The following is an 18,578-nucleotide window of genomic DNA, read 5'->3' on the forward strand; positions in this document are numbered from 1 at the left end:
ATGTAGAGAAAACTAAATGCAAAGCTGCTATACAAGAGGTGGAGCTGTGGATGCAGGAGGGTGTTAAGTGCAGCTTACATCCATCCAATAAAAAGGTATCTTAGGCAATTAATATAATGGAGGACTTAAATAGAACCGCTCTGAAGAGCGTCTGAAATGTATTGGTAGACATCATGATCAGCTGAGCATCAGCTGACAGCAGCTTGATTGACGTAACCTGCCTGAACTGATGCTAAGCTTGATTCTTCTAACAATTGACTAGTTGATTATTGAGGTCGACTACTAACATTAATATTTTTAGTGGTGGTGGTTTTAATGGGAGACGCAATTCTCTAATTAGTGAAGAGACGCAACTTCTTAGGAAGCATTTTTGCATGATTATAGCTTGCTGTGCTTAACAGTGAATAACATTCAGAATGGTTTAAATCCTCTGCAAGAAGCATTCATCTCTGTAATGCTTTAGGTTTAGTCTTTTTATGCATTTTTGTTACAGAAAAGCACCACATCAACAATACATTTCAAGAGGATCACTTTTGAACATCAGTCCTCTGCAGTGAGTAATATTCCCGTATTTGTGAGGTGCTGTGGAGAGATTAAAGTCTTTTGCTGATACTGTTTGACACTGCTTGAATAAATAGTTGCAGTAAGAAAAGTTTAAACTGCTTGATGTCATGAACTTGATGTGTATTAAATGTGATTAACTTACAGTTCTGCGCTTTTGAATGTGCAGAAAGGATCACCCTGAAGCACTCCGGTTACGTTGAAGTCCGTCATTCTGCTTTCAGGATGCGCATAAGCAGTTTTGTGCTGCTCTGTATTGGAACCTTTCTTATTTTTTACTCTGACAGTTTTGTGCAATAAGATGTTATAGTTGTTAAGCCTATTTATTTGTTGGATATCTGTTAGTCACTATGTTGAAGTGCACACGAACATAACAGAGCTTAATTATACATTACTATCCATAGTCGTTCAAACAACCAACCGACTAGTTTTGCACATCCCTAATAATATATGAATTACTATTTAAAATAAGTAACGCATTGCTTTTCTACGCCTCACCTTTCTCCATATTGCAAGAAATCAGGAGTAGAAGGGTGCAAGCTGTGTGGGAGGAGATGTTGTTGTATGTGTGGGTAGTGCATGATGGGTGTTGTAGTTCTAGAGATTGTGAGGCTTGCTTATCAGCAATGTAAAGAGCACAATAAGCCTTCTTTTAGTCCACCCTGAGATTTATGTTTTAAAAACGGCAAAATTTTGCTGGTAAAGGAAATAAATCTGAATGCTTCAGTGGAATCCAGTTGTACTCATCATTTGCAGCAATGGATATGTTGTGAACTTGAGCTTGTGCCACCATAAACTTTCCCAATGTCATGACAATCACAGCAAGAGTTAAGAAATGTGACCGCATAAGGCAAACATTTTTCAAAAATATAACATTTTTGTACGTGAAACTTTGTTTACTACGAAAACACACATTTTCATAGTATAATGTAGCACAGGCGTAAGGCCAGAGAAGTCTTCCCATGGCCACGACATGATTGTACAGTTACAAACAACGTGGAATGATCGCTGACTGCATGTGCATCTGAATTGTTTTAAAGCTGCTTGTAACCACTGGTCTAGGAACAGTTTGTATCCAAACTGCTCTGTGTTAAAGCTTTTAACATTCAACATTTGGGTGAGTGAAACTTGATTGATTCATATGTAAATACATTCTGCATTAAAAAAATCTGTAAACATGCTTAGGCAGAGGGATTATAAGGCCTTCTATTGGACACGGCATGATATACAGAGTGAAATTCTCACTCAGTTCAGACTTTTCAGCCAAACTGCTCGGTGTTATAGCTGCCCGTAACTGAGAGAGTGGGTTGAGAAAAGCTAACACTTGATTAGCGGCTGTGAGCAACAAGCTACATGGTTTGTATATTAGTATTGTGATTCATGAAACAAAATATTTTTATGACATTTTGGTAGCATTAAAAACTATTTCATTCAAGTTACACTCGCTGAACACTTTATTAGGAAAACTATGGTCCTATAAAGTGCCTGACATGGTCTTCTGCTGTTGTAGCTCATCTGCCTCAAGGTTTGATATGTTGTGCATTCTGAGATGCTATTCTGCTCACTACAATTGTACAGAGTGGTTATCTGAGTTACCGTAGCCTTTCTGTCAGCTCGAACCAGTCTGGCCACTCTCTGTTGACCTCTCTCATCAAGAAGGCATTTCTGTCCGCAGAACTGCTGCTCACTGGAAGGTTTTTTTTATTTTATCTTTTTCACCATTCTGAGTAAATTCTAGAGACTGTTGCGCATGAAAATCCCAGGAGATCAGCAGTTACAGAAATACTCAAACCAGCCCGTCTGACACCAACAATCATGCCATGGTCAAAATCACTGAGATCACATATTTCCCTCATTCTGATGGTTGATGTGAACATAAACTGAAGCTCCTGATCTGTATCTGCATGACTTTATGCATTGGACTGCTGACATACGATTTGCTGATTAGATAATCGCATGAATAAATAGGTGTACAGATGTACCTAATAAAGTGCTCAGTGAGTGTATTTTTTATTTTGTTGTATTGCTTTGAGAAGATGTGAGTTTCTTGAGGAAAGTTTATAATAATAATAATACTAGTCAATGACATCAGACTGAAATGTGGCATAATGTGAAATTTAGCATTATGGTAAGATTGATTTAAAACCAAATTGATTATTTATTTATTTATTTTATTTATTTTTTTAAATAAAGAGAAAATGATATAAGAGAAAGAGGAAGTAGTTTTCATTTATAAAGTATTTAAATCACTGACTGGATTATCCCAAAATAGGCATTACAATATGGTTATTTAATATATAAACTAGGGCTGTCAATCGATTTAAAATTTTTAATTGAATTAATTACATGGTATGCCGATTAATTAATTGAATTAATCGCAATTGATCGCATATATAAATATTTGCTTAGAAAGCCCCTCAAATAAAAATAATTGAATAAATAATGATTAAATACTTATAAATAGTTATATTTAAATCATTATAAATAAAACATATTATAAAAAATAATAATATAGATAATTAAAATGCATTACATCATTTTGGCACACGAGTAAAGCATTAAAAAAGACGGTAACACTTTACAATAAGGTCCATTTGTTTACATTAGTTAATAACATTAGTTAACATGAACTATCAATGCATAATACTTTTACAGCTTTTATTAATCTTAGTTAATGTTAATTTCAACATATACACTGGCATCCAAAAGTTTGGAATATTGTACAGATTTTACTGTTTTGGAAGGAAATTGCTACTTTAATTCACCAAAGTGGCATTCAACTGATCACAAAGTATAGTCAGGACATTACTGATGTAAAAAAAAACAGCACCATCACTATTTGAAAAAAGTCATTTTTGATCAAATCTAGACAGGCCCCATTTTCAGCAGTCATCACTCCAACACCTTATCCTTGAGTAATCATGATAAATTGATAATTTGGTACTAGAAAATCACTTGCCATTATATACAAACACAGTTGAAAGCTATTTGGTTCATTAAATGAAGCTTAACATTGTCTTTGTGTTTTTGAGTTGCCACAGTATGCAATAGACCGGCATGTCTTAAGGTCAATATTAGATCAAAAATGGCAAAAAAGAAACAGCTTTCTCTAGAAACTCATCTGTCAATCATTATTTTGAGGAATGAAGGCTATACAATGATTGAAATTGCCAAAAAACTGAAGATTTCATACAAAGGTGTACACTACAGTCTTCAAAGACAAAGGACAACTGGCTCTAACAAGGACAGAAAGAGATGTGGAAGACCAGATGTACAACTAAACAAGAGGATAAGTTCATCAGAGTCTCTAGTTTGAGAAATAGACGCCTCACATGTCCTCAGCTGACAGCTTCATTGAATTCTACCCGCTCAACACCAGTTTCATGTACAACAGTAAAGAGAAGACTCAGGGGTGCAGGCCTTATGGGAAGAATTGCAAAGAAAAAGCCACTTTTGAAACAGAAAAACAAACATAAAGAAAAGGTTAGAGTGGACAAAGAAACACAGACATTGAACAACAGATAATTGGAAAAGAGTGTTATGGATCTTAACCCCATTGTGCTTTTGTGGGATCAGCTAGACTGTAAGGTGCGTGAGAAGTGCCCGATAAGAGAGCAACATCTATGGAAAGTGCTACAGGAAGTGTGGGGTGAAATGTCACCTGAGTATCTGGACAAACTAACAGCTAAAATGCCAAGGATCTGCAAAGCTGTCATTGCTGCACGTAGAGGATTTTTTTATGAGAACTCTTTGAAGTAGTTTAAGAAGTTATGAACATTTCTTTCAAATTGTAATAGTAATTTTTCACATTATTAATGTCCTGACTATACATTGTGATCAGCTGAATTCCACTTTGGTGAATAAAAGTACCAATTTCTTTCCATAAGAGCAAAATCTTTCATTATTCCAAACTTTTGACCGCAAGTGTAATAATACATTTCTCAAATCAAAAGTTGTTTTTGTTAACATTAGTAAATGCATTATGAACTAACATGAACTTACAATCAACAAAGATTAATAAATGCTGTAAACAATATATTGTTAATTGTTTGTTCATGATACCTAATGCATTTACTGATATTTACGAATGGAACCTTATTGTAAAGTGTTACCAAAAAGACAATTCAAAAAGTGTCTTTAGTATGCAATATATGTTTATTTCCATATTATTGAACTTATGTCATCTGCCTATCATTGGCCTACATTTCACAGCAATCTATTTTGCAATTGAATCAGTCCGAGATAGATTTATTATGAGGGTTTATCTAAAGACATGTCAGTGCACACCTGCGTCAGATGCTTTTGGACCGTCTCGTTTGCATCACGTCATAAACATACCGTTTTAGGTCGCGGTGTCAAGTTAAACATAATTTGAAAATTGGAAAAACACGTCTTGAGATCCGTGCATTTGTATTTGCGTTCCACCAAGCTGTGTTTGAACGCAAGAGTGTGATTTCATCTTGTTTTGTCTGCTGTCGGTGAGTGTGGTTTGTTCTCTGTATAACCACGTTGCCCAAACAGCTGAAGTTTCGCTTACTGCCCCCTGGAGAAAACAGGTGGTACTTCAAGTTTGAATTGCTCAGATGGAAGGAATAATCCTTATCACGGTCCGGGGACATGATTACTTGCGTTATTTTTTTTAACGCGTTATTTTTTTATATAATTAATCGCACTGAATTAACGCGTTAAATCGACAGCCCTAATATAAATTTTTTTTTATTGATTTTGTAGAAAAATTTATCTATATAGTGATGTATATCATTATCGTGATATAAAATTATCATTATATTATAAATTATCATTATAATTATGAGATTTTGGTCATATCACTCACCCCTAATATATAGTACACATACAGTATGTAGAAGAGAGAGATGCAGTTGTCTCTGTTGTCTCCTATTCCTCTATAATCTCTATCATCTATAACCTAGTCACAGTTCAGAAAACACAATATGCCACATACTGCACTCTCCAATATACCAGCGAGACTTCTGAGGATTTCAAGGCTTGGAGCCTGCAGTAGCAAATATGTTTTTTTATTTTATTTCTCTCTTTCCCCTATCTTTTGTGTCTGCGCTAGGGAAATTATGAAAGGAGCTTCTACATAGCTGGAAAATATGAACTCTTCAAACCAAACAAGCGCCAAAAGTCTAGTTAATCCAAGCTTTCTCTCACAAACTTGTTTTTTCCCTCTATAAAGCATCACAGACTGTTCCTATAAATGTTTAACGGTTTTCATTCCTGCTCTGCCTTCCACTGTGCTGCCGACATGTTTCTTATTGTTCTACGACCAGCTACTGGATTCCACGTTCCCACCACATGGTCAATAGTATATGATTTAAGTTGAATTAAAGGATCATGACCGTTTGACCAAAGCCATATTTCATTGTGTGAGATCTCAGAAGTGCAGAAGCCTTTGTCTCTTCTAGTCTGTGTGGATTTGATTACAGTTTTCAATCTGTCATCTCTTCAGATCTATAAAAAAAATCAGACTAGGCCTTGCAATATTTCCACTCCTGTAGAGGAAGCCCTCTTAGCTGAGTCAGGACCAGTCTGCTAAACTGAGAAACGAGATTTTAAAGAGATCTCTTTTGTGATTTTTCTGTCATGTGTGGATTCACAACAACTGTAAGCACCAGAGTTTAGATTAGGATCTTCTAACATGGGCTAGGTTTTTTCTTGCCATTTAGTTTATAGAGCTCTGCTTATCAACTCTTGCTTTACTTTTCCACCCGCTAATTTGCTTATTTTCATGGTGGGACGCTTACCACAGACTCAAGGAGTTTTTCTTGTTCATTGCTTATGGCTGCAGTTTACCTGAGCATGACTTTTAGGGGGAATACAAATATATTACTTCTCAGGATACAGGAATTGCAATTGTAATGTGTTCAGACACATTTAATGTGTATCTTTAGAGAAGTGGTTTACATAACAATGATTTAAACATATAAGACAAAGGGGCGCTGCCTTTGCAGTTAAGTATAAAAAAATGAGCAAACGTTTAGGGCAGAAGTCGAGCCTTGCCAGTGTCCTTGCAACCAACAGCCAGGTCAGACTCCAGCAGTACAATTACTCTAATTGAATCTGCAATAAATCTAAAGCCATACATGAAAGAATTCAGGGAACATCTTTAACTATACACAGTTGGGACCAAATAAGCACTTAGATACTGGGAGAAGTTTTATATAGAATTTATCTGGGGAATGTTTGATTTTAAACTAATGGGTGTAACCCTTCAATAATGGTGTCTCACAGTTTGTTGAGGTGCCAGAGCTTAAACCTTTTTTTTTTTTTTTTTTTGGTCCCCTTTTCTCCCCAATTTGGAATGCCCAATTCCCAGTGCACTCTAAGTCCTCGTGGTGGCATAGTGACTCACCTCAATCCGGGTGGCGGAGCACAAATCTCAGTTGCCTCCACGTCTGAGACCGTCAATCCGCACATCTTATCACGTGGCTTGTTGAGCGCGTTACTGTGGAGACATAGCGCGTGTGGAGGCTGGTCATTACTGCCTGTGTCTACCTACTCCCTTGTCACTGTCATTTCCAAGCACAGGAAAGCTGATTGATTTTGCATTTAAAGCAGATTTCCTGTACAAAATGTTGTTGTCATCAGGACTTTCAGTGCTGGTTGAACAGGTCAAGCAGGTCAAGCTAGTGTGCTTATGCAGCAGGAAGGAGGCTCTGTGCTGTTCGGGTGGCTATTGTCTGTTTTCTTATTGGTCTGCAAAAATAAATGTTACCCCAGAATATTGTATTGATCCATGATCATGTATTCTGATGCCAAGAATTTATATTTTTAGATACATTTGTCACATTAATAAAAAAAGAGATTGCACCCCTCAGAGAAAGTGTATGAGAAGGCGAACATTCTGCCATTCTATTCGACCAAAATGCAAACTCGGGATGAGCTAAAAATATCTAGTCTACAGGGCTCAACAGTGAGGATTTTTTAGTAGTTTAGGCCAGTAGTTTAGATTTTTACTTTGTTTGCCAACATTTTCACATGCCCCACCACAAAAAAATTATACATTTTATTTTTAGCTAAATATTTGTCTGTCAAAAAAAAAAAAAAAAAAAAAAAAAAAAAAAAATTAATAATAATAATAATATATTAACCATATAAAGCTTTTTAATTTGCAAGAATAGACTGGTAGGTTGCAAGGTTTTTTTTTTTGTTTTGTTGCAATGACGTCCCTATGATATTTCTACATTGTTACAATGAAGCGGGAAGTGAAGTTCAACATTTGTTATGCAAAACACCAAAGTTCATTAAAGATATTTAAGAATATAGTGAGCAAAACATTGCAATACATCACAGCTTTGTTTTTTAGTTAAAACTATTGAAAACTAGTCAGTTTCCTACATAAAATCTACTGTAAAAGAATCAGTCCAGTCCCAGGTTTTCACCACACATTAGTTTCTTCTCTTTTTCTTCTTCTTAAAACCCTCCCCTTAACCCCTCCCTCTCTTAACGTTCATTCATAGGCAACAATCGCAGCACTTTTCACAAATCACATTAAAATTTAAAGGAATAGTTCACCCAAAAATGACAATTCTCTCATTAATTACTCACCCTTATGCCATCTCAAACTTGTATGATTTGCTTTCTTCTGCAGAACACAAACAAAGATTTTTTGATGGAGATATGGTATGAATATGTCCATACAATGCAAGTTAATGGGCACCAACACTTCCAAGCTCCAAAATGGACATAAAGACAGCACAAATGTCATTCTTTTGACATATTCTTGTGGTTATGACACATTCTTATGGTTTAATCCATGTCTTCTGTGAGCTATTCCTTTATCAATAACAGGATAACATCTAAAACGTAATAATATTTTTTATATGTTAAAATATTATCATTATCATCATTCATGACCCAGATATCAATACAGTATTATATCGCAAGGTCCCTCCCAATTGTATTGCAAGGTCTCGCCCCTACAGAAATGTCTTCACAATACCAGAACAGCAGTGTTTTTTAGAGTACGGTTACATAGATGACATGTAATAGTGTGATTATGTTATACTGAGAACAGAAGACTGTGTTCATGTCATAAACAGCACCAGCCCAAGGTCTCTTGGATGAGTCTCTCACAGCAGTGACAGTTTTACCGCTTCTGCCGGAGCACCAAGGACAGAAAACAACTAAACACACTACTGCAGGCAGATGTTTCTTCCCTTCTCAGTGTGGCCTCATCCCTCTGGGCAGAGCAGTTGAGCTGTTTACAAGGAAAACAGAGACCAGCATCCCAGCAAAGAGGAAATGTCTCTCACTTACAGTTGCTCTTCTAAATTATCTCTGCATAGCTGTAGCTGAGGTTGATACCATTCTGATCTGAGAAAAACTCGTTAAATGTCAGTAAATGTTAAGTGCTTGAAACAAATCGCACTGACAGGGTGATACAGAAGGAAAAACCCATAGGAAAGACATCGAAAATGAGATCTATCTAGCTTGTTTCCCCAAGACAGCAATGAAATTAAAGACCCCATGAAATCAAAACCGGAGTTGTATGGCTTTTAGTCTGTGTCTGTTAGCTTTGAACCATCTATATGCTAGAGTAACCCTAAACTTTAACAGGATTCACTTTTCACAGATATACACATTTAAGATTTACAGTCTCTTTCGGGTATACAGACCAAAAATATTGATGACTTACGCCTGTTTTACACTGCACGCCGAAGTAGGACAGAAGCAGTGTGTATTTTTTTCAGCGCCCATGTTAACAATTGAGTATATTTACATCCAAAGCAGAGCGTCAGAGCATGGCAGAAGCAGCACGTGAGCTGCGCTGCAGCGGGAGTTTCGGTGTTGAGTCTATTTTTGCTGCACTGCTCACACTGAATTAAAGTGAAAGTGCACTGTTCATGGACAACTTGAAGATGACTAAAAAAAACAACTAAAAAAAACAAGTAGATATTGCACAGATTAAGCATATATTTGTAGTCTTGTGTGTTTTTATTTTAATTACAGCTCGTAGGAAAACGTTAATTATTTAGCTTAAGCAGACATCTGGTTTTATTATGTAAAACTACAGTTTACTTTAAGTCATAGTATATAAGAGGGCATTTTTATTTTGTTTAAGGCTATTACATTGAAAGCAGATCTAAAGGGTTAACAGCAATGCCCATATACAGCTGAGTGTGCTGCCAAATGTTAACAAATGCATGTGACAGCATGTGTGGTTGGTAAATTCAGAACTTCTCAGTCTTGTATTGAAAGACACTTATTAAAGAGCTCTATTGCCCTGTAACGTTGGTGTCTTGGAGAGGAAGAGGAACAGAGGAGATGCAGGAGTAGATTCTATTAATCTTAAACATTGGAGTAGAACAACCACTGGAGTGGAAACAGATGAAGGGCTCAACAATAGTAATCGCTAGAGTGGAACAAACACTAAATCTTAACATTCAAACTAACACCTCACAACAAAACACTTCAAGGTCTGACCAAGACTTAAAACTAGAGGGTATTTATACACTGAGAAACTAATGAGGGAATAGAAGTCAGGTGCAGATGTAAATGTGATATGATGAAGGACTGATAGCAGTGAATCCTGGGAAATGGAGTCCGGGGGGTGGGGTGGGGGGGGGAGTGGTACTTCAAAATAAGAGTCCTTGTAGAAGACTGAGGGAGACAGACTGTGACATGCCCTCAACTTTTTATAAGGATTAATTAGCAAAGGAAACATTTTTTACCTTGCTGTTGGTGAAGATGGGGAGTTAACATATTGGAAGTGCGTCCTTTTTGTGAGGAAATGACTCAACACTTAAAAGTTTTGGCTGGTGTTTGAACAAAGAGATATTGCTATTCAATTGTTGTGCATAATTACTTTTCTGACTATATTTTTAAGCTATATTATTAAGTGTGATCGAGCCAAAACCCAGTGATCAAACCATTCTCTGTTGTGCAAAACAACATTCAGGCTCATCGTCCTCCCCTTCCACTAAATAATGATGTTTAAAAATGGGCAGATTTTGTGTGGGCTGTCACTACAGGAAATGATTCTTCAAGACTGCATTAGTACACCAGCATCATGTAAATATGATTTCATGACAATCAAGCTTGTAATACTTATCGATAGCACACTTCTGATAACCATTTTATAACTTTGTTTTTTGTATAGAGTGCAGCAGTTTCTGCAGCAGAAACACTGCTGGTATAAAAGCACACGCGTTGTTTGCTGCAAAATTGTTGTGAATCACTGCTTCGGTTTGGCTTACGCACTGCTTCGGCATGTGATGTAAAACAGGTGTTATACTGCACTTACTCATTTTGGCCATATCCACTAGCAGAGCTCTACAGTGCAAGCATTTTACTAGCATGTGAGAGTGAAAAATACTGTGTGCGATTGTGGAAAATTAATGGGCGCATCGGTGACATCTTATCTGACACTCGAACTTATGAAATAAGATTATAGTGTACCATCAGAATAAAAACTTCGTAATGCATCTAATATGCAAAGTAATTTTAAAAGTGGCCATTAGTTATTTTTCCATTAAAAGAGCCTTTTTCTCACTCTCACGTGGCTGCGAGCATATACAGATTATAGGTAGTTCATGTGCGTGTAATAGAACATATATTGTTAACTAGGGCTGCCAAGTTTAGAAAATTTGGCTGATGATTAATTGTCAAACAAATAATTGCGATTATGACGATTAATTGTCTATTTTAGGGCTTTCATGATTATGACGATTAAATGCCAAAACAATTGTCATGCTTTTGTCATAGGTGAATGTGTGCTTCATAAACCTTAAGAAGTAATATATTCATATTTAATTTTTATATGATTTCCTTTAAGGCTTTAAAACATATGAATGACATAAAATGTAATATTTTAAATATAAAAATATTTCAAAATACTTAAAATATGTAAACTCTAGTCTTAGTCCATTTTGCATTTACACTGTTGTTTTTGGAACCCAGCCAACCTGAATAGCTATTATTATATTATATTATATTATATTATATTATATTATATTATTAGGGCCCAAGCACTGAAATTGCAGAAGCCCAATTGTTTTTCTAAGGATTATTAGGGCTCAAGCACTGAAAGTGCAGAGGCCTTGTTGTTCTTCTAAGGATTCCTCTTCTTCTTCTTCTTCTTCTTTTCATGGTTTTTGGTACTTTTGGAGTACTTAACATGCATGAAAACTCTTGAAAGTTTGCACACACATCAGAGACGTAGGCCATTAGGGGGCGCATGCAGGGGGCAGGGCTCTGTAATGCCCCCTTAAAAATGGGCATGTTTGGGGGCTCTGTAGCACCCCCATTATCACCTACAGTCACCAAAACTGGTACATATATAGATCTCAACAAGCCGGACAACTTTCACACTGACAGTCATAAGCTCCGTTCAGCGGGAAGTCGGCCATTTTGGATTGTTTGAAATATGCATGCTGTGGAATTTGAAATACTTTACCAAGGGGATTCATGTAACAGGTACCAAATGTGGGCGACATCACGCCAAGACATTGATGATGCTAAATTGCGGATTTTTTATTTTTAAAAAAAATGTGAAACAGGAAGCGTCTCGTGTCTTCTGCGTACATCGTGTGATTTACATCAAAATTGAGCCGTATGTTTGGCCTTGTGGGCTGATCACATTGATGTGGCTATTGTGGGTCACAGTCATAGTGCCACCAACTGGTGGAAGGAAGTGTGGCACTTTCAACAGACTTTGAAATATACCTCTTATGTTTACCTGAATTGCTTCAAATTTTTTTAGAATAATGTCAAGACAGTGCAGAGTTAAAATTCTGATATCTTAAATAGTGTTGCCATGGCAACACATTAAACGTCATATTCCTTTTTAAGTATATTATTCCTTTTATGTATATTATGTTTTTGAGGCACTTGGCATGCTTGAATTTTCATGATATTTTGCACACACATCAGAGTGGTCAACCATTAGGCCTGGGCAAAAGTTAACACATGAGCGTGGCTGGGGAGCTCTGTAGTGCCACCTTTTGACAAAAGTGGTGGGTCAGTTTCTTCTACAGTCACCAAACTTGCTACATATATTGTTCTCATCAAGCCAGACAACTTTCAAAATTACAGTCAGATTGAATGTGCATTTTTTGAAAATTGTAGACCCTGAACTTTTGAATACTCCTCCTAGGAGATTCATGCGATTCTCACCAAATGTAGGCAATATTATGCCAAGATATTGAAGATGCTAAATTGCAAATGGATTTTTGATATTTTGAACGGTGTTGCCATGGCGAAGCAATACATTTATGGCAAAAATTATATCTTCTGTGTGCATTCTGTGATTTTGATGAAAATTCAGCCGTATGTTTGGAAATGGGAGCTGATCACATGGATGCGGCTATTATGGGTCACGGTCATAGCACCACAAACTGGCAGCAGGAAGTAAGGCAATTTTAAAAGACTTTGAAATAGTCCTCTTGTGCTTACATGAATTGCTTCAAAATTCTTTAGAAAAATATCAAGACACTGCTGATGTAAAATTGTAAAAGAATATTTGAACTCTTAAATACTGTTGCCATAGCAGTTTATTGTGTAAGTGAAAGCAGTTTTGAAAGTGAAATAAGAAAGCTATAGAAGTTTAAGTTTATTGTAATGAAAATGTACTGCACAAAAGTTTAATTTTTTTTATAAATAAAATATAATAACAATATAAACTGAAATGTAAAAATACTAGAAAATCAAAGACATGTCATATGTCTAACCCAGTTCTGAGTGGCAATTAATTTTTTCAGACGCAGTGCCAGAAATGCCCAATAGAGGACAGCCAAGCTCCATTGGTGAATGATTCCCAAAAGACCACATCTCAGTCCCTCCAGGATTTTGAGGGTCATGTCTAGAAGGGATCCCTCTTTTGTCAACCTCTCGCATATGCGCTGTCTGTAATATACAGTATAAGTATGTGTAACTACGTTCATCAGTTAACTATGTTTATCAAAAGAACGACATATAAAGTTAAAGATCCGTTTTAGATGGCTAGCAAAATAACAATGGCATGCTCATGAACTGCTTTTAATTTTAAACAACATAAGCGTTAATTATACAGTATTAAGAAGATAGCAACATACTGTAGGCTATGTGCTGCAGTGATGTACTATAGGAATCGAGAACGGGCGTCGGCTCCTCGTTGCTGCGAGTTCCACAGTTTGCACTCTTTTCCAGTCGAATCCCATAGAAAAATGCAAACAAATGTGTCCCCACTCAAGATATACATCCACTGAGGTGTGGCTGCAATCTTTGTTAATTAAAATATAAAGTTTCATATGGGCAGATTAGAACCATTAACCTCTTATGCAATGAGCTAATTAATTACCACTAGAACCACCCAGTCAGGCTCCTTTTACCGGAGCCGATTGATGTACTTCTGCACGGAAGTACAATATCTCATGACATATCACATAGAGATGAAGTTATCAAATTTATTATGTTAAATATTTATTTTAGAGCATGAATTAATCATCAAGAATGACTTTTTATCAAAGCAGACCATTTAAAATAATCTTTTAATAGCGCACATTGATGCTGTGCGACTTCAGACGCGGTGTATCATGAGCATGCCGTTGTTATTTTGCTAGCCATCTTAAACTGATCTTTAACTTTATATTCCATTCTTTTGATAAACACAGTTAACTGATGAACGCAGTTACACATACTTAGACTATACATAACAGACTGCGCATGTGTGAGAAGTTGACGAAGAGAGATCCCTTCTAGACATGACCGATTTTGCACTCTTGCAAGTTCAACCAATCTCTGCGTTATTTGCGGTAGCTTGCCATTTTTTATCATTTTCGTAAATCTGAGGGAATCCCATCTCTTTCCTTCATGTTTGACAGTGGCAAAACAAATGCTTTAAAATCCTGAAGCAGTTGCAACATATGCAAATGCACAGCTGCCGTTTGTATCATCTCCACAGTAACAGTGTAGCGTCTCCTTCACGTTGTGCATTCACTATCAAAATCCTTGTCTAAACTTTCGCGGGACCGCAGACAGCACACATACATCACAACTAGTGTTTAATCTTAACCCTGCGTGCTGCGAATTAGATAGAAAAACGCGTTTATACAAAGAATCCCTAAAATTCACTTAAAATCCCCATTAGCTGTGTAATAAAATGTAATTAGAATTTGAAGTGCTATTAATACAGTAGGCTATGAATCTGAAAATGGCAATATATGCTGAACACTTTTATGCTGAAAGTAAATGTACATAAATGTTTTTACTGATATAAAAAGGTCACTTATGCAGATATATGCAATATACAGTATATGACGAAAATGGCAATTGTCATATATGTAACATATTTTTTAAACACTTTTGGAATTTAAATATGTACATAAATGCTCAAATATATGAACTATAATTGTATTTGTTCGTATATGGCCATAAACCAGATTTAAATATCTGACAGTGTCATAATGGCAACAGGCCTAATTATTAAATCCTCATTTGTGTTTTAGTTTACAGATTTATTGTATGTCTATTTTAACCTTAGATAAGTTTTCTTGCATTGTCTGAGGCAGAACATTTTAAAATAACTAAGGGTTTTCCAATACCCACAGGTTTCACCTAAATGTATGGTATTTTTGTTTGTATTTTTATTTATTTTTTTGGTTGCTAACTGCATATTCAGTTATTATGCACTAAAATATTTACATTTAACTGCATTTACAGTGTAATTAACATAATTACAGAAGTATATAATGATGATTTGTGAGTTTTCACTGCAAAACAACCCCAAAAAATGCAGCAACTTGTATCGCAAAATTTGAGAAAAGCTGCATCAAATTCAGACATTTTGTAATCCCAGCTAGCCAAATTACATGGCCATTTCCTAACTGCACCGTAATTTGTTGACCAAACTTTCATTGTGGCAATGTAAGTGATTACGTTGTGACAACCGAAAAAGTAAAATTTCTGGATTCGTTGCATATGTAACTTTGGACGATGCCAGTCCATCATGACGACGTTGTGGCAAGACATGCAGTAATCTAACCTAATTTATGTCCTCATTTGCCCAACATAATTTAAATTCTATTTAAACAGTTGCACAAATGAATAACAAACACAGACTCAAATTTAATTTGCTTCATTTATTTTGACAGAGAATAGAGAACAAAATGCAAAAATAAAAGTAATTGAGACCTATGGCCACATAATTTCAATGAAATTACAAGCCTAAGACTATGTTCAGACTGCAGGCAAATCTGATTTTTTTCTCAAATCAGATATTTTCAGGCAGACTGTCTACAATATTTTTTGCATGTGATCAAATCAGATTTGCGCGTTCAGACATAACCAACCTATCTGCATGGGTTGCTTTGGTAATGACTTAGGCGTACCCACGTGACGATGCTTTCAAAACAGATGCGGGAAAAATGGAGGTGCATCATCTCGCTCTCCAAATAAGCGCCCTGTCCAGTCGCGGTGCAGAACTCATCCGTCGCACAAGAAAAACTCAGCAATGGAGGAGACTGGTAAATATTGTGATGTTCCGTGCTGCAGTCACCATTTTTTGACGTCATCGTTGTGTGTCGCGTTAAAAGTGACGCAAAAGACCATTTGAAATCCGATTTGAGCAGCCAGAGCATCCGGACTGAGACGCATCTGAAAAAATCAGATTTCAATTGCATTTGAAACCACCTCCCGATGTGGTTTGAATCAGATTCCGAAAAATACTATCAAAAGACTATCAAAACTCATCTGAATACAATCTGGATATGCAAAAAATCTGATTTTTAGTGGCAGTCTGAACATAGCCTTAGACCAGCTTAACATCTAATACCTTGAATTACATTTGTTAATTTAAATTAAAGCAATTATAAAGATATATAACAATGGTAAATTACTTCATTACAATATAATCTTCAGATCTACCTATTTTTTTTTTTCAATAAATAATTATATTAAATTATAGCAAAATGTTAAATTAATCAGTTAGCAAAAAAAATTTAAATTAACAATTAAAAATGGATAAAAATGGATTCCGTTGTGCATGTGCAAGAGTTCAGGTGGAGGCACGTTCAGTTATATTACAGTATGTATTGTGTATTTACCATCCATCACTATATTAAAAGATTATTGTTTATGCGTATCATATTTAATATGTTTTAACTTTGTGAAAAGCAACATATTCTATCTTCAGGGAGATTTTCTTTTTATATGTTGTGACTACAGACGTTTTATACATTTTAAATAGCAAATTCTGCTGATCATAACACATTACAAAGTTATTGTGGTTTCAATTTGTTATTGTGTAAATATGTAGGCACTTGATTTCTCCACATTTTGTGGATGTCTCCCAACAGATCTAATTCAAATCACTGGTATTTTTTAATTAATTAATTTATTTATTTTTTTACTTGAATTTGACATTGAGGCTCTTAAATTGAGCAGACGATTCAGAATATTTAATGTACAAATAATTAAACATCTGAGACTGTAAAACAAACAGATACAAAAGCAAATGATGCATGAAATACTAATTAGTATGTAAACATTTTGTTTTATAATGACACATTTTGTAAGATTTCATGACCACTCAATCATCCAAATAAATTTGTACAAAACTTTAATGATTGCAATTATTAAACTGCTACAACACAAATCTGTAATAGAAATGCAATTTTCCTGTGTTGTGACTGGACTCGGACTATGTTTTTTTTTTTTTTTTGGATCACATAGGAGAATGTAAAAAAGTGGAATTGGAATTGGAAGGTGAAGTGGTAATTATATTTTGGACCTATGACGTTGCAGTTACGTTGCCAGTATGTCACAGGATTACCCAAATTTTACGAATGCATTACGTAACTGGACCTTTCTGGGTAAGCTTCCAACATAAGGAGGACGTAAAGACCATGTTGTGAATTAGTCAGATAATGGTAATGAAATTTCAGGCATGTGACGTTGCAGTTATGTTGCCTGATAGTAAGTCATGAAATTAACAAAAAGGAGAAATAAATTACATGACTGGTACATTGTGTGTTAGCAGGGATAGCCTTTAGTCCGTTAGCTGCTCTGAGCGACCGAGCAGACCATGCGCTCCCACCCGTACATCAAGTATTCTTCATCAAAACTGCGTGGAATTTCTACCAAATACAGTAGTTAATCCAAAGCATTGTATGTTTGCATAGATCCATCAAAAATTTACCCCGTTTTTCAATGTTTTGTATAAAATGGTTGAGTCCATTTTCATCAGTGGACCCTCACAATGAAATGCATGCTGTTTTTTCTTCAATCATTGGATCGGATCATAAGCAGAGAACATGAAATTTAAGTACTGTCGCTCACATGTCGTATGTTTTAAAAATACACTCTTTTAACATTTTAAAATATGTTTTTCACTGTAATGTTCAATTGCAATATAGACTACAGAAGATGAAAGTTGAGTTTTTAAGCCTTAATTTGATACCAAGTTTGTAAACATTAATGACATTTTTGATATAAAACAAAGTATTTGTTTTATTGACACACTAAAACAGCCCACCTGTTGGCCAGTGACAGTTAACAGGTTTAAAATGGGCATATATCTGTAGCGCCCCCATTTTTACCTATAGTCATCAAAAATGTTACATATGTAGTTCTCATCAAGCTGGAGAACTTTCAGAATTATAATTAGTTCCACCCAACAGGAAGTAGGCCATTTTTTATTTTTTTAATATTGCAGTCTTGAACTTTTAAATACTCCTAGGGGATTCACGAGACTGTCACCACATTATGCCAAGACATTGAAGATGCTAAATTGTGAACAGATTTTGGCATTAAATTAATGGTGAAAAATGGGAAACAGGAAGTGTCTGATATCTTCTGTGTGCAATGTGCGATTTAGATCAAAACTGAGATGTATGTTTAGTCTTGGGTGCTAATCACATGGATGTGACTATTTTGGATCATGGTCATAGCGCCACCACCTACCAGAAGGAAGTGTGGCTCTTACAACAGACTTTAAAGTAGTCCTCTTATATTTACCCAAATTGCTTCAGAATTGTTTAGAATAATGTCAAATGCCAAATGCATGTCCACCTTGC

General features: G+C 35.7%; 1 protein-coding gene across 6 annotated transcripts in view; it reads left to right on the top strand.

The window, feature by feature from the left end:
• LOC127422976 (extracellular serine/threonine protein kinase FAM20C-like) overlaps nucleotides 1-18,578 on the top strand; it is a 79,835-nt gene that overhangs the window by 16,008 nt on the left and 45,249 nt on the right. For 4 of the 6 annotated variants that reach the window (XM_051666930.1, XM_051666932.1, XM_051666926.1 and 1 more), the window contains exon 4: nucleotides 494-553. The exons of the other annotated variants lie outside the window; for them this stretch is intronic. In XM_051666930.1, the coding sequence (XP_051522890.1) occupies nucleotides 494-553 (60 nt within the window). The remainder of the gene's footprint in view (nucleotides 1-493; nucleotides 554-18,578) is intronic. 6 annotated transcript variants of the gene reach the window in all.

This window comes from Myxocyprinus asiaticus, chromosome 32, assembly GCF_019703515.2.
Source record: "Myxocyprinus asiaticus isolate MX2 ecotype Aquarium Trade chromosome 32, UBuf_Myxa_2, whole genome shotgun sequence".
In the NCBI taxonomy this organism is placed as follows: Eukaryota; Metazoa; Chordata; class Actinopteri; order Cypriniformes; family Catostomidae; genus Myxocyprinus; species Myxocyprinus asiaticus.